The following is a 25541-nucleotide window of genomic DNA, read 5'->3' on the forward strand; positions in this document are numbered from 1 at the left end:
TAATTGTGAGTTTAACAGTGATGGAAAAACCTCTCTGATACGTATGTTCAATTACATAGGCTAATTTAGAATAGGCAGATCTAAATGCAGGTTCCTTGTGTCTGAACCTGTACTCCCCCTTCCTTTATAGAGGAAGGTTTGCAGGTTTGGGGAGCAGGGTGCTGAGAAGACAGGGAAAAAAAGAGCTTTTCGTTTTGAGCTGAGGGAAAACAAAAAGCCTTTATCAATGGCCTGGTTCTGATCACAGGTCAGACATAGCATGTTTTGACCCAACTCATGGTGTTGTGAAGAAATACCTACGTTATACATTCTGAAGCTTTGCTTTAGAAATTATTCACAAAACAAAATAAGAAATGGAATAATTACTGATTCATACATAATATGAAACTTCTTTTCCTGGCCTGTATTTCAGATTAACATGCCAAAATCCTGAGGTTCAAAACTCCACTTAAATAAAGCCCTGTGGACTTTCAGGAATGTCCTTGGCATAAGGTTTAATAAAATATTTTGAGCTGCATATCTATCTGAATTTAATTAATTGTGGATAGTTGAATGGCAGTGGAGCTGGTCTGCAAATTGCTTAGCTCAGACTGACATTAATGTTACTGTGTCAGCTTCCAGCACAGTGCCTAGAGAGCAGCACAGGGGGCTGCAGAATGGGTGCAGATCAAAGTCACAAAGAGAATCACTGTGCTCTTTCTCCATTTCCACGACCCTTTGGAGCAAGGGAGCCTTTGAAGCTCAGATCTGCCTGGTGATTCTGTCACAGTGCAGCAGGAGGGCAGGGGAAGGTGTGAGGCTGGTCCATACCTGTAGTTCCTGTTTGGGTCTTGCAGAAGGAGCCAGGGCTGGGACAGCAGCAGGGTTTGGATTCCCAGGAACATGCAGGAGGCATCTCCTCCTCCTGCAGCTGTGGGTTGAGGCTGCCTTGAAGGGGGTCTGAGTAGAAGGTAGGAACAGAGCTTGGCTGTAGGACAAGGAGTGATGTGGATGAGTGAGGAGCAGCGTGGTGTGAGTGCTGTTGGGGTCCTTGCCTTGGAGAGCAGTTTCTAAATCTCCCTCCTCAAGGTCATGCTTCTGTGGCTCAGATGAGTTCCTTTTCTACTGTCTCATGACAATGCTGAGTCATTTTAGACTTAATCTTTTACCCTGAGATTGGTAATTGTTGCTGTTTTCTGACTTAGTGGCATTTATTAAGTAGAAACATTCCTGGCACTGAGAACTAGGAAATAACACCAGTCTAGCCCTGAGGTCACCAGGATCTGGAACCCAGCTGAAGCTGTTCAGGACCATTACAGGTCACAGATGCAGATGGATTTGTATCTAGTGATAATGAGGTCCAAAGGCTCCAGCACATATTCCTTAAGATTTACCTTTACTCTCCCAAGCAGTCCATCACCTCAGCAGCTGCAAGACTGAATGACAGTAAAGATCTAGAGAATGCAGACTTACATGGCCTCATACATTCATATGACCTTATATATTTTTATGGCCTGCCATCCACAACTCTGAACTTTGTTTCACTCTCAGCCTTGTTCACTAGTCACCAGTAAAAACACGCACCCCCTTTAGCGTTGAGCTGCTAATGAGAGTTAGTGGTCTGTCTTTTTTGAAGAAATGAAATAGATGAGACTTGTTAACATATTTATACGTATGCGCTGGGTTTAATTCTAAGTTGGAATAACTAGTGTAAACAGACCACAGCCTGAAGTATTTTAATTTGTGTGTTTAAAGTTACACTTACTGTGTCTATAAGCTGGATTTTGGAAATGGAAGATATAGTACTGGAACACTTCCCTGAAAATAAATATTTGGGGCCCAATAACTTATTAAAAACAGGACACTACTTTAATAATTTTAGTAAACTGAGTGCCTAAAACAATTTAATTGCTGTACCATGTGAAATGGTTGAGAGAACCTTGTATCTGGATAACGAATCCCAATTTAAAAGCTTTGTAATTATGAAACCATGATATCCCCACAGGTCTGAACTCATTACCCAAAACATTGGAAATAACCATTTTGTTTTATAAGCATAAGAACGCACTCCAGGGTGTAGTTCCTATAGTGAACACACTTATTGAATGCTTGAAGCATTTAGCTTTTCACCTATTTCTTCACAGCATACTTGGAGCACATGTATATGCAGCTTTTTGGGTGTCATTTGTGTGCCATCGGTGTAATTGTCTTTTTATTTAAGTACGTCCCAAGTGGAAAAGCAGTACTGATTTCAGCTTCAGACGAGCTGAGAAGTGTTGTGATCTGTGTGTACATTTCCTGGCTCATCAGCTCGTTCTGCGGGCTGAGTTTCCTCTCTGTCACATACCAAACCCCTGGGTCACCAAACACAACTGGGCTGTTTTCCGGCACCAACATCATTGATTCCTGACCCTTCCCGTGTGGCCGGTCTGACCTGGCAGGGAAGGGCTCGGGGCTGCGTGTCCTTGCTCCTTTGTTCCTCCCTGTGCGGTGCTCTCGGCCAGGTGAGCGCTGCTGAACCAGCACAGCGCATCCAAAACACTGCAGCGCCCCTGTGCCTGCCCAGCTCTGCTGGGAAAGCCCGCCCCTGGTGCTGATCGTCCAGGCAGCTCCCCAGAAACCTTCCAGCATCCAGGAGCCTGCAGTTCAATGCAAGAGGAGCTTCATACTAGCCGGTGTGTCTGTATCCAGCCTGCACCCAGCTTTATGCTGTTACTGCCTGCCTTTGTCAATTCATCTGATTGCTATATTCAGCCTCTCAAAATGATGCCTTATTTCTCTCTTTCCTCCTTTCCCTCCCAATTTTCTTGGCACAACACTGCCAGCAACTCATCTTTCAACCCTAATGAATTACCCTCAGCTGGTAACAGGGTGGCTTTGCCTGTTGCATTTACTGTGTCTTCACTGACTGTGTCTTTCACCTCCTGCACTGTATCAGTTTGGCTTGACTCAGGCAACCAGCAAAGCCAGCCAACATTTTAAATGAGTCAAGGGGAGCCTTACATTTTGAATAGATTTTGTTTTATTTAGGTCATACTGCACTCAACAGTGCTCAAATGTGGGCAAAGTGATAATGTGTTCACATTTTTTTAATTCAGTTTTTTCATTTCCATCATGCCTAGCCTTTCTGAGGCAGCAGTAGGAAATATAACTGTAATAGGAACATATATATGGAGTAATATAAAATGCATGTATATATCCTTTCATATATGTGTGCACTATCTACGTCCTTCACATAGGTTTTTGTTGCATGTAGCCTTTTATTGTTAGGAGATTTGGGGAAGAAGCAATAGAATTCTTGGCCAAAGCAAGGGAATGTTATGGTTTCATGTTGTTCATATTTTTGCATTTTTGTGACTCAGATAAAAGCTCTGTGTGATGCAGTCTGAGTTGAACAGAGTCAGGAAAAGCTCTTTCAAGCATTCTGTGAAAAGCAGATTTTGTAAGCATGACTGCCAATGACTAGATGCTTTTCAACACTTTGTTTTCTCACAGAGATCAAGCCCAAGCTTCCAGCAAAGTTCTCTGCCCATGGACCTCAGATTGTCAGCATTCACCGAGTTTATATTCAGACAAGGCCAGAGAAGCGCATTAATTTTACCATAGGAAGCCGAGCCTACTTACTCCCAAAAACATCTGTGGTCATTAAGTGCCCGGTGCGAAGGTTCCAGAAGTCCCTTATCCGTTGGGAGAAAGATGGGCAGCACTTACAAAACTCCAAAAGGCTTGGCATCACTAAGTCAGGCTCTCTGAAAATCCACTCTCTGGAGGCTGGGGACATCGGTGTGTACCGGTGCATGGCGGGCCCCGTGCACGAGACTTTTGTGCTCAAACTCATCGGGACCGACAACCGGCTCATCGAGCCGCCGCCCCTCCGGCCGCAGCCCCGCCGGGGCACCGGCCCCGACCACAACGAGGCCAGCAGCCTCGGCGCCAAATGGCACAAAGTGAGCAAAATGTGGCAGATGTGGAGCAAGAAGAACGAGCTCTACCTGGGCGACAGGCAAGTAAACGATGAGCCGTTGGTGAGGAGCCCTGAAAGCTTTGGGAGCAATTCAGCAGAAGGGTTCAGCTCCCGCGAGTTCAGGAGCAAGCGCCTGGAGGCTGCGGTGCTGCAGGGCGCCTACAGCATGGACACCACGCAGTTCGAGGAGCTCATAGGGAACATGAGCCAGCTCATTGAAACTGGAGAAGTCAGCGATGACCTGGCGTCCCAGCTCATCTACCAGTTGATTGCAGAACTATCCAGGCCTCCACAACCAACTACTGAAAAATGGAAGGGGGCCCGGGATGAGAAAGTCGCCTCCAAACTCACAGGCAAATCGCCAAACGAATCTGAGCGTCTCAGCACAAAAGCGGTTGATAAGTTAATGTTTGACCAGAAGGTTCCAGTTATTATGAGGCAAAAGGAAATTCCTCAAGTTTCCTTCAACAAAACAGTAACTGTACGAATTGGAAATACAGTTTTTCTGACCAAGAATACTCATGCTGTCAATCTACTGTGTGAAACAGCTGGTATTAGTGAAGTGAAATACACTTGGACAAAAGATGGCGAGACATTAAAAGCCTCTGCGAAGTAAGTAAATAGCTTCTCTTTTACTCTTGAATGACTTATTATGTCCCTATCGACGGAAAAAATCCACCCTGCTGTGCAATATTAGAACATACTGTTGTAAAAATGAGATAAGCATGGCCACTGGGCCTTCCATCTTTTCAGTTAAGCAATTTATTTTTATTCTTTCAAGTGTCTCTCACGTTGTTTGGCTTTACTGACATCCAAGTATTTGGCCATTTCCAGCATACTACATAGGAGGGTTGACTATTTTTATAAGGTGAAGTGTTTTGGATGTCCTGGCTGAATTTTTTGATCTGCTTTAATCATTTCAGCTTGTCAGAAAAAGAGCAGATTTACCCTCAAATTAGAGAGGCTATTGGATTCATTCAGATACTAAATACAGTGGGAACACATTAAAAACATCTGCCGTGGTATAGATGAAAAGAAGTCTTAGCTCTTACTTGCTTTAAGAAGGGAAAATATCACTGATACCCTCACCATCCTTCAACTCAGTATTTAGGTATTACTGGAGCTGTGTCAATTCAACTGAATAAGAAAAATATGAGCTTTTATGGATGTTTTTCAGTACTTTAAAATATTTTGTTGAGGACAGTGAAATTCAGAGTAATAAAGAACCTGTATTACCATCATATTTGAGAGCTGACAAACGAGGATAGCAAGCTGTTGCAATCAGATATTTGCTCAAGACTGAGCAAATACTTCTACTTCAGTGCTGATAAATTAGAAGCTCACCTGGTAATATTAACATTAACTTTGTGTGTGAGCCTCTTGGAATTATAGCTAGCTCTTGAGTAATGAAAAAACTGGTTCTGAAATGATAAAGGTGCTTTTGGATATTTCTTAACATATTTAACTGATTAAATGCACTGCCAAGAAAAATATACTTCTGCAGGGCTATCAATTAAAGCAAAGACACCCAAACTAAGCCATTTTAAAAAGTGCAAATGTTTTTGGAACCATGTAGCTCCCACCAATTATGTTTATTTTGTGAAATGCGCATAATTTTCCATTAATTTGTAGCAAGTGATACTTTGATTTTTGTGGACATGACCGTGTTTTGTTTATTCACAAGTGTGTTTGCTTCCTAATTTTAACCTAGACTGATGCTCTTGCACTTAAGGCATATATTAGCAAAGTAGGTTTATTTCCTAATTTTTTCCCAGTAAGGTTTCTTATACACAAATCCACAAATATGTGTGGGGATCCAAAAATGATGTTAACAGCGTTGCATCTGAAAGAGTGTGAGGAGGTAAATGGTCTTTATCTCTTGGGTTTGTAAAGAAGGATGTACTTGAGCCATGAATGAGGTGGCTTGTTTTGTTGAGACACAAGTATTTCTAATATTATTTTTTGTTAATCTATTATGTAAATGTACTCATTGTGGGAGAACACCAGCTGCAGGTTTTTGGGATGTGCTGAGTGTATGGCAGGTCATGTATCTTCGCGGAGGGAAAGGTAACAGAGGAGAAAAGTTGTTATTTTCAGCCGCTTCACAGCCTGTGATGCTGTCTCTAATACCTTGACCCTCAGAGGGCAGGCAAGCTATTCAAGACACCTGGGAGGTTTCGATGGAAGACTATAACTTCAGTGATGATATTAAAAAAAAAAAATAAGAAGAGCCTCAGTAACCCCAACCCCACAGTAATTTGAAAGTCAGATCAGGCCATAATTTGTGAATTCCCCAGTCCTGCTGAAAACCAAGCTTGCTCTGGAGAGATCGATTTCTTGCTAAGCCCAGTACTTCTAATTGTGGTATTCTGATTTATTCACACTTTTGTTCCCAGGGGGTCTTGGTTTGTGGTAGCAAATGCACTGTCTGTCCTTCAGAGGACTGCAACTAGGACACAGCTTCTCTGTAGGAGAAGGAGATCTAAATCCTCCCTGTGTGTATCCCTGAGCATACCCCTTCTGTCACCAGAGAGGAGGCAGAGATGTGACTGCCTGTCCTGCTCTGCAACTGCAAACTCCTAAAAAGGAGCTTTGCTGCTGTATCTGTGACTCTCGCAAGGGGGTTCAGCTGGGTTTGTCCCCGGGTAGGAACCCTTATATCTCCTTGGTTGTTGCGCAGGGTGATCCGGGACACCGCTGGAAAAGTGCAGATTCGGAATCCTACTCAAAAGGAACTTGGTACCTATGGATGCCTGGTTGTCAATGACTCTGGTTTTGATATGGAAACATCACTGCTGTTGCGTGCAGGTAAAACAGTGGCATTGCACTAGATCAGGCTTCTATAAACACACACTCGTATGCATACGCATCTATGTGTGTATAAATATATGTGTATAAACACCCATGCCTACTGCAACGTGAAATACTTTCTTTTATTGGCAACCCATGAAACTCAGCCTGATATAATAGGCCACAGTAATATGGTCTTGTTGCTCGAAAACCACAAAAGGTGTGAACTCAGTCTGCCTGTATCTGTCCCACTTGTCTTTTCTGGCTGCTGCCTTCCAGACTGAATTCTGTTCCAAACATGATGAATTTAAATACAAGATCAATGTTTAGAAGTGAAATAAAGATTTTAAAACTTACTATCCCTTTAATTTCAAAGAGGTGCCTGTCATCTTGTCCTCTGTGTTAAATGCGACAAATCTGGAAGCCAGCAATGTCTCGGCAGTTGTTGGAGGTACAATCGTGGCAAGAATCGGAGGGAATGTTTTGATTGAATGTCCAGTGAAAGGTAAGTGATAACTGCACTGACATTGCTTGTAATGTTGCAACCAGAAATTTACCTTATATCTTGAAATAAATTACCAGTGAAGGCAGAAAATCGTTGATCATTAGTCTTTTTTGATTAGGCATGTCACCCACACTAGCCCTATTTATTTTCTGCCTGTCACTTCAATCTAGATACACATCTGTATGTTCAGGGTTTCCTTTAAACGGGCTTTCTTTCCAAGAAGTGGTCTAGGGCACTACAGAGCTTAAAGCCCACCAGAGTATGGGGTATCTTGCTGCAATAGCAAGCATAGCCAGATGACTTGCTCATCAAAGAACTTTCCTTATCCCTGTTGGAGATGCACATCTGTCTAGACTATTGTTAAAACTGAAAATGAAATCTCCAGCCGCAGCCTAATAGAACTTTAAACCTGATGGTGAAGTAAACTCACCTTTTAGATCCATCAGTCTGCAGCTGCAGTGAGGAAACAAAGAAAAGTGCCGAGCTATGAGAGAATACAGGTATTTTCTAGCTCAACATCTGTGGAGGAGGAATAATGTTAATCAGAATTAACATGCATTAAGAAGTTCACAGCTTCATTTTATTTTCTAACCCTTTGTTGGAAAGGTAGCTCTTTTCTTTTTAATCTTACCATTGCTATCTGTGTAGTTTAGAGTCTAAGATTTCAGTCACAGCAGCAATATTCTATCAAACATTTAATAAGCTGAGCTCAGCCTTTTGTGAAGATGATGTGTGAAAGTGCAAATAACCACGAAGGTTGCAAGTGAGTGCAAAGAACGACCTCAGAGCAGCCAGTTCTCTGCTCACATTTATGTGCTGGGAAATGCCTATCAGAGGGTGTTGATACTGAACCAGGGTAGTGATAGAAATATATATATGCAAATAGCTCTGCATACAATAGTGGCGCCAGGCTGACATATATTAGGACATGTGGCTCTGCTATTCACCGTTGTACCAAGGCTAATTCTTTGATGAAGTAATATTTTCCAACTATGGTTTGGCAACTCCATGTATAACTGACCTACATCTCAAATTCAGCAGAGAGTTCATGTCACACTGTTAATATTAATATTGTTAGGATGGGTAAGCAGTTAGCAATTTAAATATAAATTAATATTTTCACATGGGACTGTAGATTTCCAAATGCTTTAGAATTGTATATATTGGTGAGCCAAACTTTAGTTATGCTGAGACACCAGTGTTGACTTAGAAAATGATTTATCTAATTGCTTTATTTCCTGTCATTGCCAAGGAAGTAAGTATTACTGTTTGTGAATAAAATAGAGCTTGCGTGTCTTAAAATGTCACTAAGTCTAGAAGCAGAAAAACTTTCGCAATGATGTAAGCAGAGTTTTCCTGTTCTCCTTTCCTTAATGGAAAGTAATAAACCTCTGACTTCAGAAGATTGAATTTAATAGCACCTTATGCTGATACGTTTGTCTGATAGGTGGGACCCAAAAATATGTCCATTTGCAGGGTAGGAGGATGAGAACTTCGTTGTGAATGCTGATATAACATGATCTGAATGATCAGACCTGCAAAAGTATTGAGAAGAGAGCCCTTCTTGTAGAGTCAGGGAGACCTTGGCTGGATCTGCTGCACCTCTTCCTCACTGCCCTTCCTTCTGACTGCTCTGCAGAGGAGGTGTTTGCCCTCTGAGTTCCACTGAGTGAAACATCACTGGAGAAGTCTTTGCATTTTCCATGCTCTGCCAGGAACTTATTCAGGATCCTTCTACACAGACATTACTCACACAGATTTGTCACTGGTGTCCCATCTGATCTTTGGGACTCCTGCTAGCCCCCAGAATAATTCTCCACAAGAAGAACCATCTAATGAACTAAGTGTCCATGTGCGTGAAGAGTATTAGTGCCATGTCAGTAGTAGAATTCTTAAATTACTTTTAAATTCCTTGGCTGCAGTGACCTCTGAGGATTGGTTTTTTTTCCTGTATAATGAATAACCTAAAAGATGTTTTTAGAGTTGTTCACTCCATAGTTTCTTCTGCAAAGAAATTCACCTATTGAAGATGTAAAATTTAATATTTTATGCAGTGTTGGCCTTTTGGGTACAAGTTTTTCTTCTTTTTCATTGTTGCTGATTTGGATCTTTTATCTTTTTGAAAGCCTTTCTCTCTCACACTCTAAAAATCATATTGAGACTGAAAAAAGCCCTTTGAATTGCTGAAGACCAACGTATCCTAGTAAACAGAGGGGCATCAAAGAACAGAATAAGAAAAGTTAGCTGAACTGTACAAACTGATGGTATCTCTTTCTTTTCTCTTTTTAGTTTATAACAAGACTATTTTTCTACTAATTATAATAAACTCATTTTTATAGCTCCCACACGAGCACACATTAGAAGATATTCATACATTCTGGATAGATTCATATTCCATTCTCACAGCCAAGAGCTTTTCAATCAACACACATGGTATAAATATCAATACTGATTGCTCCAAATTGCTCTTGGATAACATTTTTTGTATTTGCAGAATAAGAAAAGTCTTGTGATTATTGCTAAGATAAACTAAAACTGTCAGACTCCATTTATTGTAAAAGCTTTGAAAGTTCTAAGTTGAAGTAGAATAGAGGGAAAAGTGGAAATACGAATAAAATGTGCGTTGTCTGCCCCTTGCTGGTGGGAGCAGGGAAGTGGCACACACTGAGCTGAGGTTGTTTACACTTCTCTTTGCAGCTCTGAAATATCTTGGCACACGGGCCTTGAAAAGTAGAATCTGTGCCTTCATCCAAATTCTGCATTCCTATGAGTACGTTCTGGCCCTCTAATAATAACATACTGATAAAAAATTGTGAGAAATACACAAAGCCTGTTGTATCCTTTTTGCACAGAATTTTCACAAAGGTGGACCAAGTACTTGATTGTCAGTGTTGGAACTTGAAACAGGTCCAGAAAAATCAAGATTTTGATTTTCCATCTGTTGCTTCATTTTGCCCACAATATTCCAAATGTAACTGTCGTGCTGTTCTTTGTCTTTTATGCTTAACTCCTTTAGAAGACATGAGTGAAGAAATATAGAAGTTTAATACACAGGATTTTGGCTCTTCATTTTTTTTTAAGTTTTTTTGGATGTTCTAAAGGATATTAATAATAGATTCCAAAATCTAAGGGAGGGTGTACAGTTTTATATTTTGAGGAAGGAATGACAGTATTTAGAATCAGTATAATAGAAGGAAAGTCTTTTGCTCTTAGGCTTTTTACAGTAAGCACATCTTCATTAGAGTTTTTGTTTGGATCAGGATTAAGCAGGAAGGACTGAAAGATGTTCAAAAGCTTAATTGTGCTTTGCTTTGTGTCTTGTAACAGTCTGGGAACCTGAAAACTGAAACCCTTTGGGTATAACTAAACTGAAGGGTGTGCCTGGGGACTATGCCTGATACTTGGCCAATACTAAAGGGCAGAATGGCTGAGGGTCCAGGCAGGACTGACTGCACAGTCCAAAGCAACCCTCACCCAAACACACACTAGTGTCTTTTGGGACATTGGTACCTACTAGGTCTCTGTAGAAACACATTCCTGAGGCCTTCCACTGCTTTCTGAGGCAGATAGAGCCTTGAGGAGGTCGGGGGAAACCATAAATCGAGATTGTTTACGAAACTGATTTTTTTTTTCTCTCAGAGCTTTGCTAATTTGAAAAGAAATTTCCTTTAAATTCCTGGTTCAGGAAGGGTTAAAATTGATTGTGTTAGAGGAAGGTAAAATTTCAAATACTTCCTACTTCAGTTTTTAAAAAGCCGTTGAGAAGTTGCCTAGGCAAAGTTTAAAAAATTCTAATTATGTAAAGGAAGAGGTTGCCTCAATGGTTAGCGTCTGCTTAAATGACTGAGAGGAAAAACTGGTTAAATTAACAGTGACGAGAGAGTAAGGTGCCCCAAAGGCCATTCTGGGATTTGTGTTGCTAAACATTGTTATTAGAGTTCTCGAAAGAATGTGATCAATTTGTTGATTAAAACTGTGAAAAATGAAGATTTATAAAGGCTAACTCTGTGAAGAGTTGCAGAAGGTTGATCAAACAAGTATCACGTAAAATCTAGATGAGCTCAAAGGATGTTCAAAGTTGATATTTGCAGAATAAATGTACATATAGAACAAAAAACCTTAAAGGCAGGCAGATGCATGGGGCTGTCTCTGAAGGACAGACAGACAGACAAAGGTCTGTCCAGTGATGGTTCTCAGTTCCATGGAACACCAGCACACTTGCTGGGTGCTGTCCAAATCAAAACTAATGGCAGAGGAATGGATGAAATAATAGAAAATAAAAATTGCCCATTCTTTAAAGCTGTGGTGAATCCTGTTTTCGGCTTGCTGATGTCATCTCAAAAATGATGTAGTAGAGCTAGAAGAGGTAGAGAGAAGAGCAGTAGAGGAAACAGGCATGATCTAAAGGCTACTTCTCATCCAGGAAGGTATGTTGAGGAAGGGTTATTCAATAAGTGCCATGATTTTTGTACTCTGCCTACACATCCCCAGGTGCCCATTGTTCTGCAGAAAGCGCGGAGTTTAGTGGACTTCAGGTCTAAGGACAGCAATTCTTGTATAGTGCTTTGATTTCTGGTAAAATCACATTTTTGAAGTCCATGTGTTTGTATCTACTTTATGGTGATAAATATCTGATGATAAAGTGTGGTCCCTGGTGATGCAGCACCGTTATTCAGTAAAGTGAAAGTATAATTACACCAGCTGGGCAAACCAGCCTCTGCTAACAGTGCTGGATTGTGGAAGTGCCCTAATGCACACCAACAGAGTCTTTGGTGGGGGTCCACTGCAGAATTCACTCTAGCAGTCATTAGCTGCTAAATATAGTTGCCTTACTTTAAATGCCTGATTTTGAAAAATATCAGCCTTAAACTTCTACAGCTGGAAAAAAGATTAAGTTCTCTTTGACAGCCAGAGAGCTAAACAGAACCTGACAGAGTCGTTGCAAGAGTGGGGTGGGAAGGGGTCTTGCTTTGGGAACCCATCTAAAGAGGTGGCCAGATGTTGATAGGAATACCTAAATCCTGCCAGATGCTGCTACCACCTAGGAAGAGGGGCTGCTGCATGGCTGGTAGGCAGCAGAAGAGGTAAGGTTTGAAAGATTGCCAGAGAAGGGGCAGTGTCAGAGGGCAGGTGGGGGATCACACCGAGTGCTGGAACGTCTCACGCTGCTGCTGCTCTGCTCTGGGCTGTTACTCCTGGTGAAGCTGGCAAGATTCATGTGGGTAATTTCAGTAGTAGCAGGTTCGAGCTTTTTAGGGTTCACTAGAAGCTGATTGCCCAAGCATAATTCAGATGAATATAAAGGCAGTTTGAGAATTCTGCTGGAGAGAATACGAAGGTGTATCAGTGGAAGCAATTGCTTTGTAGGTTACGCTCAGTGCACTGGAGGTGTTAGTGAGTGTAGGGTAAATAATAATCAGATTACATTCATTGTGTGTATATAGTTGACCCAGAATTGTCACCTCTGAAAGATGACATGCAAATTTAGCCTCTGAAATAAGGTAAAGTTCTGGTGAAGTGCAGCAAAATGTGCTTTGTGCCAGCACAGTTCTGCCTTGCTCTTGAATGGGAAACTCAGAATACTTTATGAGATTCTACATAGCTGGGGGAAAAATTTCTGAAGACGTATCCAGTGTTTTAGAGCAAGTAGTCAGTAGGCCAAGGTTTTTATGGTGTGTAATATTTCACAGGGCTTTCAAGGTTGGAGGAAATTTGTTTTTGAACACTGAATATTTTAAGGGCACCCTATAGTGCAGATTCCTTTTTTTTCTCTTTTTTTAAACACGTGTTTTGCAGTCCCATCTGGAGCTAGAGTTTTTTTCCATAACATTTGCTGTCCCAGGGCCACTCATGGTGGAAAATGACTTTTTTCATGGAACATTGAGTATTGTAGAGCTGCTCCAGTGCTAGTGGAAAATAACCTGTGTTTGAGGTCAGAAAAATAGATTAAACTAATTTTAAAGTTTTATAGCCACTTAGGTCTATAGAAGAACTTTTTAAGAGGATTTAGATCCGTTGCAAGAGTAAGATTTGCGTTTTCAAGGTTTTTCTAAGACTAAGAAGGCCTGAGTTTAGGAATGCAACTTTGTTCATGAAGGACCGTTACAGCCATCCCGAATGTTAAGTATGTGTTTAATTGTATTCCCTGATAGGGATGGATTTAGCCTCATGCCTAAGTGATTTCCTGACTTGGAGCTGTAGGATGTAATTGTTTGATTCTGCTGCTCTCTGGATCCAGTGATAGATCTCCCATTTGAATCCCTGGGATCTTTACTGCACTCAGGGATTCTGAGCCTTTGGCAGTTTGGGGGAGTTGAATCTTTGGGCTCATCCTCATCTGCATCTTTGTGGATATGGGGTAGGAAGGAAACAAAGGGGGCTGCAGGCCATCTCTTCCCTCTTCCTCCTTCCCCTTTTCGTACTGTCTGTGGATCAAACCAGGAATTATTCAGCTTGTAAGTGTTCTTGCTACAATTCTGTAATGAGAAAAGGCTCCTGAAGACAGCGTGAAAGTTATTTTTGTTCATTTAAAGTCCCTGTGTAGATCAACCTTTAAGTAAGTGAGAGTCAAGCATCTGCAGTAAAATTCAACCTTGTGCACAAAGGACAAAATCCTCCATGAAGTCCTACAAATGTGTCCCAAAGCTTAAGAGTAATTTCAACTCCTTTAAGGGAAGGAAAAAGAAAAGAAAAAAGAAAGCAACAACTTGGTTTGGGCTTATTTTTGCTTAGTTTCATTTCTCCTTGGCTGAGAAAACTGCTTAAAACTCTTAGGTTTTTATTTACATGAGTTCTAAAGTGTAAAATGAGGATTTAGGCCTTAACTACTTGCCTAGGGAAAAAAACCTGAATTTTTCTTGGTTTTGATGGTATGCTCGAACTCTGTTCTGCAGTTTCTGTGTAGGAAAATTGGTGCTTTTCACAGTGCAACTGGGAGAGCCTTGTCACAAGAGGAATGTGGGAATTGTGTACTTTGCCTGCTCTCTCCCAAGAACTCCTAGATGAGACTCAGCTCAGTGTGCAGTGCTGCATACCAGCAGGGAAGGGAATTCTTGTCTCAGGAGCAGTAAATATGGAGTCTAACTTCTAAAGAAGAAGAACTGAAAATCTGCACAATGGAAGGTTTTGCACCTGAAATGTGCTAATGCTGACTGCGTACTGGGGTTGTGATGGGTTATGAGATGGAGTTTTATGCAAGGTATTCCTGGGCAAAAAAGTAAATGCATGCCTAAAACTAGTTTTCCTAAGTGTCCTCTAACACTAAGAGTTTCTCCTGATAGGAATTCCAGAAATGAAAATATAAACAAGAACTCTGCGTCTCATGAGACGTACAGCAGAAAAGTATTTTTCACTGGCCATATGAATATACAGAAAAAGTGATGCTGTCCAGAAGAGCTTGAAATGCATGTGCTGCTTTGCCCAAGAATGTGAAGGACCTGGGCTACAGGGATGTCTTTTTGTCCAGTTTTATTTCTTTAACCTGTTTCTAGGTTGTCTGTTAGGAGATAACAGCCTTTCTTCTGAGTGGTTTCTCTACTGTGTCCCTCTCGATGCCCAACTCTGAAAGATTTATATCACATCTTTGCCCTCCAGTTTGGGTTCCCCTGAAAGGCAGGGTTAGAGGCCCCTGATTTCTGGCACAGAGCAGTGTCCTGCCTGCAGAGTGTGCAGAGTCCTCCTCTCTTCTCTCTTCATGTTCTACTCCAGTCTGTAATAGGTTCCTGAATTCTTCTCTAAAGTAATTTTTTTTTCCTTAGTTCAGGACTCAGTCTGAGCATTTGCCTTAATACTGTTAATGGCAACCTAACCCAAAGCCAGTGAAGAGGTCACAGAAGGAGCTTGATTACAAATACCAGTTTTTCTTAAGCACATAGTCCAATATTTCCCAGTCTCACTCTCAGATAGTGAATTGGTTTCTTGTAATACAAAGGCTGAGAAAGAAATGGAGCCATGAAATGCAAAATCTTAAGGGTCCTCAAAATGGTTGTGAAGAGGCCAACTCAGAGGTGCTCAGCACACAGTTCACATAATAATAATTAACTCCTAGATAAAAATCTCACTCCTTGATGGTTTGGGGTAAAATGCAGTGCAGGAGTGTTGTGATTATTCCCACTGCTGTTTTGAGCTCAAACAGCTCCCCTTGATGGGTGCACCCTGAGGGTATCCATGGTGCATCAGCTGCTGGAAAACAGCCGTGCCCAATGCCCGTGTGTAAAAGCACTGGTGGTGGTTTAAATGTGATCTGTTTAACTGCTTGTTTTCCATGGATTCCCCTTCACACACTCTTTATCTCTTACTGCCAGCACCCCTAGGATGGCTTGGGTGGATTCCTGGTGCATGACAGCTGGACTAGCTGCTGGCCTGTGGTGCAGGGCTCTGTCTGCACTTCTCCTCAGACCTACAATTTATGTTTGTGTGCTCACATTATTCACTTGAGTAATGGCCTGATTTACTTGTGTGTGTGGTATTACTCACTTGTTTTCCCTAAAGAGAAACAAATACAGCTCTTTGGAGAAAGAAAGAGGAATCATTTGCTATAACTTGAGTTTAAGGTGTGTGATAGATACCCAGTTTTGAACTTAAAATGAGTGGCAAAGCTATTCTGCAGATGTCTTCTGCAAACTGAACTCCAGTTCACATTTTAAAAGGCTCTACATGTCTCTGAATGAGGCACACGTAGAAGAGTAGAGACATGGCAATTTTTCTGGGATAGCTCTAGGATATAAACCGTTTGGAAGAAAAATATTTGACTTTAGTTAAATCCTGGGAATGAGCTACATTTCTAAATGCTGTCATGAGAGCAGAGGGAGGACTATCATGAGGTGATATTAGGCTGATGTTTGATAGAGGCTCAGGTTAAAAGTTTAAATTTGAACCATTCCAAACGTTTTTTTGTTTTGTGGAATTTGACTTTAAACCTTTTCACTTCAGTCCCATCTCAGCTGTGCTGCTTCTGGCTTCTTTTTGCCTCTGATTGACCTGCTGGGTTTTGGTGCCAGTGAGGGTAGTCTGGCTGCAAACCTCTAGGCCTTAGAGTAAAACAGCTCAGATCCTCACACCACCTCCTCAACCCATCTGCAGAGTAAGTATATTTGCCTGAATGGCTGTGGAAAGTACACTGTAAAGGAAAAATGTCTGAGAATTATACACTTTAACCAGAAATCTGGGTAAAATGGAAAAAAGACCCTTAAACCAAGACTTCATCCTAATTCCAGATGGATTTTTCAAAGTGGCATAAAGGTTCTTCTAGAAACTTGAAAAACAACCTGGTTTTGGACCTCTGTGCACTCTGCAGATCTTGTTTTACACAGCTTTATTCAGTAAAACGCAATTCTACATGAATTTAAAAGCACGGAACTAAATTCTCTAGAATAAAATCTGTGATTATGCAGAGAGTGTTTCTCTTCACTGCCTTTCTAGACAAAATGGCGGGGGGAGCTTTTTCCTTCAGTGAAATTGCAGGTTCCAAAAAATATGTCTGGTTCCTATTACAGCAAAGGAAAAACTTGAGGTGTGCATTGGAAGTGCTAAGCCAGTGATTGAAATGTTAAAGTTGTTCCTAAAGGCCATTCCACATCATGAAGACATCATCTGTAAAGTAATACTGCACAACGATCTGTGAGGAGAGGAGGCTGAATTAGCATTCAGTATGGCTGGAGCTTCCAAATGTCCCACATTCAGGTCGGCTCCTGTAGCAGAACCTGGTTGAGGAGTCTTCAGTGAGCACTGACCAATTTATTTAGTGGAAAAAAGGGTTCAGGTGAAAGACTTTTTTCATCTGTGACTTGTCCCATCCCTGCACCTTTGTGCGCATCTCAATGTGCCACACGTGCCCACTTACCAGGATTTTGCAACTTGGAAAGAGCATTCCTGCTGCAGCAGCTCAATCAAAGGTGTCTGATTTGCCAACTTGCAAAATTTCTTTTTGAAGGCAAGTGTTTAAGGAAAATAAAACAGTTGAAGTCTTCCCACTGGTAGTGTGCCAGTGGAAAAATAATTTCATTAAAAATAAGTGTTCAAAGTAATTTGTTGATTAAAATTGAAAATGACAAGTCGTCTGCAAGAGCTAAGGCTCTCAGAGTTCAAGCACTATAGCAGGAATGATGATAGACCTTTGGCTTCTGTACCACAGGAACTGAGATTGCTTAACAAGAGAACCCCACCCCTCTTTTCATTATTAATAACTCTTTCTGTTCCCTTCCCTTCACCCTCTGTCACTACAAGCTGTACAGATAACATCTGCAACTTGGAGAAGTTGTCACAAGTGTTTTGGCATAAACTGGCCACATGTATTTTCTAATCTATTTTTTTTCTTCAAGAGAAATATTGTTGCTTCTTTTTTTTTTTTTCCTTATTTTTGATAAAAATTTCAATCTTCCTTCCTCCCTTCTGTCCTTCCTTCCTTCCTTGTGGGAGGCAGGTTGAATGAAAAGGTTCTGTGCAGATCTTTCCATCAGCTTTTCCTGGCTGGGTTTAGTGGTGTCACATCTTTCAGTGAGATACGTGAGCACGCTGCTTTTGTAGGACTGGTAGCAGTCTGTGAAGCTGTATTTGAGCTGGGCTTGCAGAACTTAACCTTTGATGTTTATTCTTAGTGGGATGCTGAATTGTTAATAGGGCTCACAACTGAGAGGTTTTCTTGTGAGTGTGAAAACTGCTTGTTTTACTACAATGTTGTTACTTAGGTTTTCACACTCTGTGAAATGACAAAGAAGCAAAGGATTCTTGCGTGCAGTTAGCAACATAAACCCTATGGCTTATCTCTCACAACAAATGTTTTAATTAACTTCATTTTAAAGGTGTTCCCAAACCAAATGTAACATGGTTGAAGAAAAAAGATGTTTTACAAGTCAATTCTTCCTTGGTTTTGAACGGCTCGTTATTTCTGAGGAATGTTTCCTATGGAGATGCAGGAACATACACTTGCAGAGCAACTAATGCCCTTGGAAAAGCTGAGGCTGCATCTGTTCTCCACATAACTGGTAAGTGCTAAATGAGAATTCCTTACTGATAACAAAAATCAGCCAATTTATAATCAAAGTTTAACCATAAAATAGTTGGGGGCATATTTAGCACTTTATTAGAAACTCTATTTTGTGTTTCTTTTAATGTGGATCTGGGTACAGGTGGTTTGACTTGTAACTTTGAGGTTGTTCCGTCTTCTTGCTTCCAGGTGATAATCAGCCCTTAAAGCACCTGACACATCAGGAATTAAATCCACTGTTACAGTGGGCCCAGTGCTTCTAACTAGAGACACAGGGCAGGCTTGAGTATTCAAAAAATCTTCAGGGAAACACAGGAAAATGAAGGCAAAGGCTGGTTTTGGGGTTTGGTGTTCATTTTTTTTTTTTAATTATAGAGGCCAATAAAATGTAGGGGAGTGGAAAAGAAAAAAATCTGATTGAGCTCTGAACCCTCAGAGTAGAAAATGTAAAGAAAAAACTCCGTTGTAAGTAGATTAATGATGTAATTCTGTATAATGCAGTCATGCCTTGCAAACCACTGCAGTCAATGCATCATTTGGCTCCAGAGATGAGCTGTCTCACCCCTTTGCTGTGCAAAGTGCAGCACAGCTCCCCATGACCAGTCCTGCCACAAAGATCCCTTTCTTGGGCACACACCTCGGGCAAGTTGTGGATGTTTGGATCTGTTGGCTGAGGAGGACATTCTAAAGACATAACAGGAGTCTCTGTGTGAGGATGAGTGTAGACTGAAGCTGCCTTCCTGCCTTCAGTTTTCCTGGAGTACATCAAAACTTAGGATGTTCCAGAGAGGACTATTATTATAATGACGTGACTGGAAGATTGCTCACAAGAGTCTAAATTTTGTTTCTGTTCCTGGTCACGTGACATTAGTTTAAATAAATCTGGAGTGGATAGGAGAAGGCCAAATTCTCCCAAGTTTTTGGCTGTGCAAGACTGCAGTGAAATGGGAGGACTTCTGCTGTCAGGACTTGCAGATTGCAGTGGCTCAGTGTTGTCTGAAATATCCCATCAGATTTTTGGCCTGGCTACAGGACATGCTGCCTGGTCAGGGCCAGTCCAGCAGTAGCACAAAGTCTGTGCAGCCTTTCCAATAAAACTCCCTAAGGGCTCACAAGGCAACCAGTCTTTTGCCTGTGCAACTGGCCTCACTGTGGTTTAGTGGAGACTTTTTTGTCCTGGTGTTTACAGACAGGCAGGAGGCTTTGTACAGAAATTGCACACTGAGGAAAAAATGTTGAGCCCATGTAAAATGACCCAGAGAAGTTAGAATATAGCAAAAGATTTAAACCCTTCTGGAAGGAGAGCCATAGATGTTATGTACATTCATTAAAACAGAAATGTTGACTAAGTGGTAAGAACTGTGTGTTACTGACAGATTGCCCACATTTTTGGCAGTTATTCTGCCAGCATATGATAAAAAGGAGGAGTTGCTATAGTGATGGGCATTTGACTCTGCATTCATTATGCTATCTCTATGCATAATTAGAGTTTAAAAGATGTTCTTCTTTTTTTCTATTATAACACTTTGTCATAATTCCATTTAATGAAACAGAGGAATTGGCCAGATTCCACTGAGAGAATTCTTCTTCTTACAATTTCTGCATGCAATGAAATAATAAATAACATTGTCATGAAAAACAGGAAATACATCCTGTAAATCTTGTTTTTGCACTGTTACAGGCTTGTTTTTCTAACATATTCAATAAATTTATTGATTTATTAATTCAGAAACTTGCATAAACATAAATAATTTGTTTCCCTGTACACATGTAGTTTATTTCTTAGATAATTTAACTGTATAAATGAAGTTGTTCCTAAAGAATTCCAAACTGCTATTATCTTTTGCTTCATAATTAGCATGCTGGATATTTTGATGTGAAATGTTTTTTGGCATCATGATTTAATTCTTGCTCAGAAGAGATCTTATTCACTGTGTTACAGAACAAAGACTTACAGAGAATAACACTCAGTTACTGAAGGGAAGCAGAAAAAAGCGTGTCCTGATGGCATCTGGCATTGGTACAAATGTCAGTGTGGTACCTGGCGATCCACTAAGAATAGGTGTGTTGTCTTTTCTGCTTTTTCATTAATATTATTTATTTATTGTATTAAAATAGAGGAGGCCCCATGGAAAAAGTGAGTGCAATTCCCAAGAGTCCAGGCTTGGTGACCACCTGGATTTCTGAACTGTAGCTCAGCTCTCAATTACCAGTGAGGAGGCCTTAGATTAAGATACACAATCACATTTTTGTATCCAGCTTTTCAAAAAAGAGTTTTTCTTAAGACATTGTGAGGTGAATCGCCCTGACACTAAAGCCATGTGATTGCTCTTTGAGCATCATTTGAAAAACGGAAGGGATTCAGCTGGGCTCTATGTTTGCGCTTTTTCCCATCTAAATGAGTGCCTTTGTTTCCATCCCTGCCTGTGCCCTGTGGAGTGAAGATGCAGCAATTTCATTTAAAGCATTTATGATTCCTTTCCCAGATAGAAGGTCTTTAATTACAGACCTATTTGCATATTGTAGAGTCTGGGATGAAGTCTTTGTTCCATTTAAGTCATTGTTCCCCCCTTCCACTTTGTTCCTATTGAAGCTAAGTTTATAAGAACTTACTGAAAGGGAAATGATGAAGAATTGTGGTAAGTACACATCAGCTTACAGGGCTCATACCCCTCAAGCGGCAGTCAGGGTTTTTGGCCATAGCTTGGACTTCAGTGGATTTATGCATATTCTTGTTTTTATTTAGAATGGTAATGTCCTGTATGTAGAATCACACACTTGTACATCCTTGTTCACAAATGTTTCAGTGTCTTGAGAAAAACCTGCTAAAATGCTGTTGATTTTTAGGTTGCCCAGTGCTGCCCAGTCACAGGAACACAGTCCAGTGGCTCTTTGGAGATAGTCCAGTTGAGGAAGTTAAGACCTTGGAATACCGAACCCTGGTTGGGGGTCGTATCCTAGAGGTGAACACCAACTCTGGTCAATTTGCTGGACAATTCCAATGTCGGACTTCAGCTAGTGCAAAACTAATGTCAGTTTGGGTAAATGTCAAGAAGGAAGGTTTGTTGAAAATTATATGACAAATTCTTGAATTTTAAAATATCTTCTTTTGCTCTGTAAAGACTTTCCTAATAACTAACCTTCTTTTCTGTGTTGAAAGTAATTCAGAAATACACGCTTAGCTTCACACATGAGAATGGTCTTATTTAAGTCAGTAGACAATGCCCATACTCAGACATGGATATGGTAATTAATGTGTATCCAAATATTGTGTGGGGGTTCTTACTGCTTGCCTGTGTATCTGGGAAGCTGAGAGAATGTGTCTTTCTGCTTAAATAGTTTTAAATCAGACAGGTTCTATCAACTTTGCCTTCAATAAACTTCTCCATGGCAGCCCACCAAACTGAAACAAAACTGACTTTGAGGTCCTCTTTGGAAATACCTTCATTAAAATAATTTTAAAGTAATTGTCATATTCCAGCATCATCACAATTAATATGGTAGTTATCTTACTGCAGACATCCCTAATTACATCACTGTACTAGAGCACACTGCACACTCATAGATTTACATGTGAAAGTCTCAAGAATGCCTTGTAAGGTTCCCCAGCATAATTCACTTGCACAAACCCACATTTCTATCAGTAGGTTATAAAATGTGCTACTGAATTTCAAAATTGATGAGTTTTAAAAGAACCTTGCATATGCACCAGTAGGACAATCAGCTGTATCTGCAAACATTTTGTCAAGTTTTAAACATTTTAAGTGTTTAGAAAATAATTATGTTCTCTTTTTGAAAACTCAATTATAATTAGGAACTCGGATTTTAAAGCAAGCATCTATTGGCACTGTAAGCTCTTCTGTATGTTTTAACTCTCCACCTATCCGTTTCATTTATGACTGATCTGCAAGGGACTGGAGCAGCAGGGTCAGATCCCCTGTGCTCTGTATGAGGATGTTCTCAGTGACTGTTCATGGGTGAAGAGGGTTCTGGAGTGCCTGAAGGAGGGTTACATCTGTGATCAAAACTTTTACTTTTGAAAATCAAATGTAAATCAGAAAATACCCTAATAGAATTTTTCAAAAACTAGGTCCAGCCCTAGATCCTAATCTAGGTCTCATTAGGTTAGAATTTCTGCCAGTTATTGAACTGTCCACCTACAGTCTTCAGCTGGACTGCCTTTTGGTTGCCCAATCCCCTCTCCAGTCAGGTTGGGCAGTATTTTGGGATGATTCCATTTTCTAGTTCTGAGTTTTAACTGTGATTGCCACTTAAGTAAATATTTCATCACTACCATACCCATGCATTTGCGAGGCTGTAAAACCTCCCCTGGTGGTTTTTGCACAGTAGGCATTTTGAGGGCACTTCTGAGTAGTGTCATCCTAGTTAAACAAACAATACAGTCTCTCCATCATAGCTGCAGTCAGTAAATTTAACTATTTCTACTTTGAAAAAAGGCCCTTTTGTATTATTTTAAGAAATCCAGAAGTAATAAGGAAACATTGAAAAACAATAAGTTAAAGAATTCATTATGTGCTGCAAGAGTGGTTCTGTGGACACAGCTGGTAGCTATCAATTATTCTTGGTTATTATAGAAAAACCTGACTCCTTCTGTGATCACATAAAAATCTGTCAACATTGCATAGTACTTCATCTTTTACCAAGTGTCAAAAAAAATTGTGGAGGAAGGGGTAAGTGTGGAATTTTGACTAAATATAAAGGTAGTAATTGTTAGAGGTGATTGGTTTTTAATATAAAACGCTCTTTAAAACAAATTCCTTTTTCATCTTGCCAGATGCTTCAGTGGCAAATTATTTTTACATTAAATACTTCTCTGTAGTTTAGGACAGGATTTTCTTAAATCCTGAAATTATGTGAGGTGTCTGGAGTAAGATGAGTTTTCTTCAGGATGAACTTGCTGTAGAACAGCAGGAAACCTAGAGAACCTGATTTACAATTTCCTCTTTTTAATGATCATTATATAAAAATGTTATGAAAGTTTTAAAGGAAGCTCATCAGTTCCTGCTGTGAGCCAGGTTCTGCCCTTCATGTGCTGATCTCATTTACCTTCTAGAGGGCTTCATGCTCATAGGTAAGGGCAGAACTTGGGGGGAAGCTGAGCAGAATTAAATTCCGCTTTGGCTTATGGTCCCTTTTCAAGGTGCTGAAATATTTGCTTTTCTACAGAGGATGTGGTGTCTATCCAGCCTACAGAGCGTGCTGCCAAATCAATCAAAATGTGACAGAGTTCCAATGTACAGTGCCTCTCTCACACTGCTTCCAATTGTATTTCTTAGATTACACCTGGGAATATGCTGAGTGGAGTCCTTGCTCTGCCACCTGTGGGCATTCAGGAACCCGCTCCAGGAGCCTACAGTGCACGAACATTGAGAAACAGAAAGTAAATGAGTCACAATGCAGAGAGCTGCAAAAGCCAGTGATTGTTTACCAGCCCTGCCACAGAGAGGACTGCCCTCCCAGGTAAACTCCCTTCTGCTCTATTTCCACATGCTTTTTGTGTATTCAAACACACTCACCGCCTCCTGAAATTGTTGCTGTGTTTATGCTCTGGGTGTGAAATGGGGGGTTTATTTCAGCATGAACCTTAAAGCATGAGAGGTGTGGAAATGGATCACAAGCAAGGAGGGAAACACTTGATTCAGCTGAATAAATGAGACCTGAGTGTGGTCTCCATGCTGCTACAGCAATTCTGGCTGCTACCACACCACACCTCAAAAGCTAAGCTGGAGATCCCTCTGAGACGCTGGGATGTGCAGTTTTGTGGAATCTGTGCCACCCCAGAGGGAAAACTTGCTGTGTTTAGAGTGGCCAGTGTAACTCTGTTGTCACCTGCTCTCCTTTGTGCCAGCAGAGCTCTGAGTAAGATGTTTTCTGTGGAATGCCTCATTTCTCTCTAATGCCCCTCACCACAGTGCTCCTTGAATGTCTTTCCCTGCCAGTTTTATCACTGGATCAACGGGGGATCATGGGGCTGAAAATATTTATATCACAGACAAGTGTATCACAACATCTGATTCCAAAGGCCAAAACCACACATCTAGGCTATTTGAGTTGCACTGAGTATTCCAGCTCAACAGGGTGATTGTCCAGATTTTCCACAGGAAACCCCACATGATCCTCAAAATAAGTGTTTTTGTTGCTTTGAAGAACTGGCCATCACTATCAGCAAAAATCTGTGAGGGATACACACACTTTGGAGTTGTCCCTCACTGGAAAATTTTGGCAGGGAAGTGTAAAGACCTTAGCTGACATTGTGAGAGTGCATCTTGCCAGTATGTTCTAAATTCTGTTCTAAATGCAGAGAACCTAGCAACAGATATGTATCAGGAGAAGTTGTTTATATTTCATCATTAGCAGCCAAAACCCAGATTATTTTAAATTGTAATACAGTCAGCCCAGAGAAAGCTAACATTTTGCCAGTAGAAAAATACTGAAATCAAACTGATAGTTTCAAGCACAGCTTTAGTTGCAGATTTCCCTCTCAAGCTCCAGCATTTGGAGCAGATGACAGGAGGGTGCAAGAGGTCCTGGGGCTCCTCTGAGCGAGGTCATGCCTTTCAGTGGATTGCAGGGCATGACTGAATAATCTGATTATCACTGGCCCTGGAGTATTCACAAGATAAACAAATCGGTTATTTCATATGGCTAAAGAGAATGGGAACTGAATTGTCTTTTTATCTGCTTAGATTTGTTCTGCTTTCAATTTGGCTTTGTGTAATCACCAGTGGAAGACAATTGTGTGTATACTAACATAATTAACTCTGCCTTGAGCCATATGTGTATGCTAACATACAAATGGGGGGGGGGGGGGGGGGTTAATGCAATATTCCGTGCTTTCTATACAGGAAGAGCATCCCAGATGCCTGGAAAATAGCCCTGTGTCTGTTTCTTGGTGCCTCTAACCTCTGGCCTTCCCTGTGATTACTGACCTGGGAGGGAAGTGCAAAATTTCCAGACTTCCCTTCCCATTTTCCCACTTACTGATTTCTGCACAATCTTCTCATCTCAAGGCAGCTCTTTAGAAAGCATTCATAGAATTATAAAGGCTTTAGATGTATATAGTCAGTGGCACGGGACCTTAATTATTCAAAATGTTTTGCAGGTGTTCAATCACTTCTCTCTGTCACAATGGAGTGGTACAGTTAAGCAAATATAAGGGCTTGAGTATCTACTTAACTTGTGCTTTCTGTGCATGCACTGCACCAAATGTTTGCAAAAGTACTTCAGCTTTAAAAGGGAGAAAAAGCCAAGGGTGAAGACTGTAAAAGATTAATCTTCCTTGAATGGATATAAGCTGT

The 25541-nt window shown here is 40.8% G+C and overlaps 1 protein-coding gene across 1 annotated transcript in view; it reads left to right on the plus strand.

Annotated features, from left to right (window-relative positions):
- The window catches only part of ADAMTSL3 (ADAMTS like 3), a 169159-nt gene that overhangs the window by 138573 nt on the left and 5045 nt on the right, over nucleotides 1-25541 (plus strand). The window contains exons 21-27 of the mRNA XM_066196539.1: nucleotides 3475-4555; nucleotides 6624-6751; nucleotides 7110-7238; nucleotides 18038-18220; nucleotides 20165-20284; nucleotides 21070-21282; nucleotides 23520-23703. Coding sequence (XP_066052636.1) covers nucleotides 3475-4555; nucleotides 6624-6751; nucleotides 7110-7238; nucleotides 18038-18220; nucleotides 20165-20284; nucleotides 21070-21282; nucleotides 23520-23703 — 2038 coding nt within the window. The remainder of the gene's footprint in view (nucleotides 1-3474; nucleotides 4556-6623; nucleotides 6752-7109; nucleotides 7239-18037; nucleotides 18221-20164; nucleotides 20285-21069; nucleotides 21283-23519; nucleotides 23704-25541) is intronic.

This window comes from Chamaea fasciata, unplaced genomic scaffold (assembly GCF_029207755.1).
Source record: "Chamaea fasciata isolate MVZ Bird 193981 ecotype frontalis unplaced genomic scaffold, bChaFas1.0.hap1 SCAF_14, whole genome shotgun sequence".
Taxonomy (NCBI): Eukaryota; Metazoa; Chordata; class Aves; order Passeriformes; family Sylviidae; genus Chamaea; species Chamaea fasciata.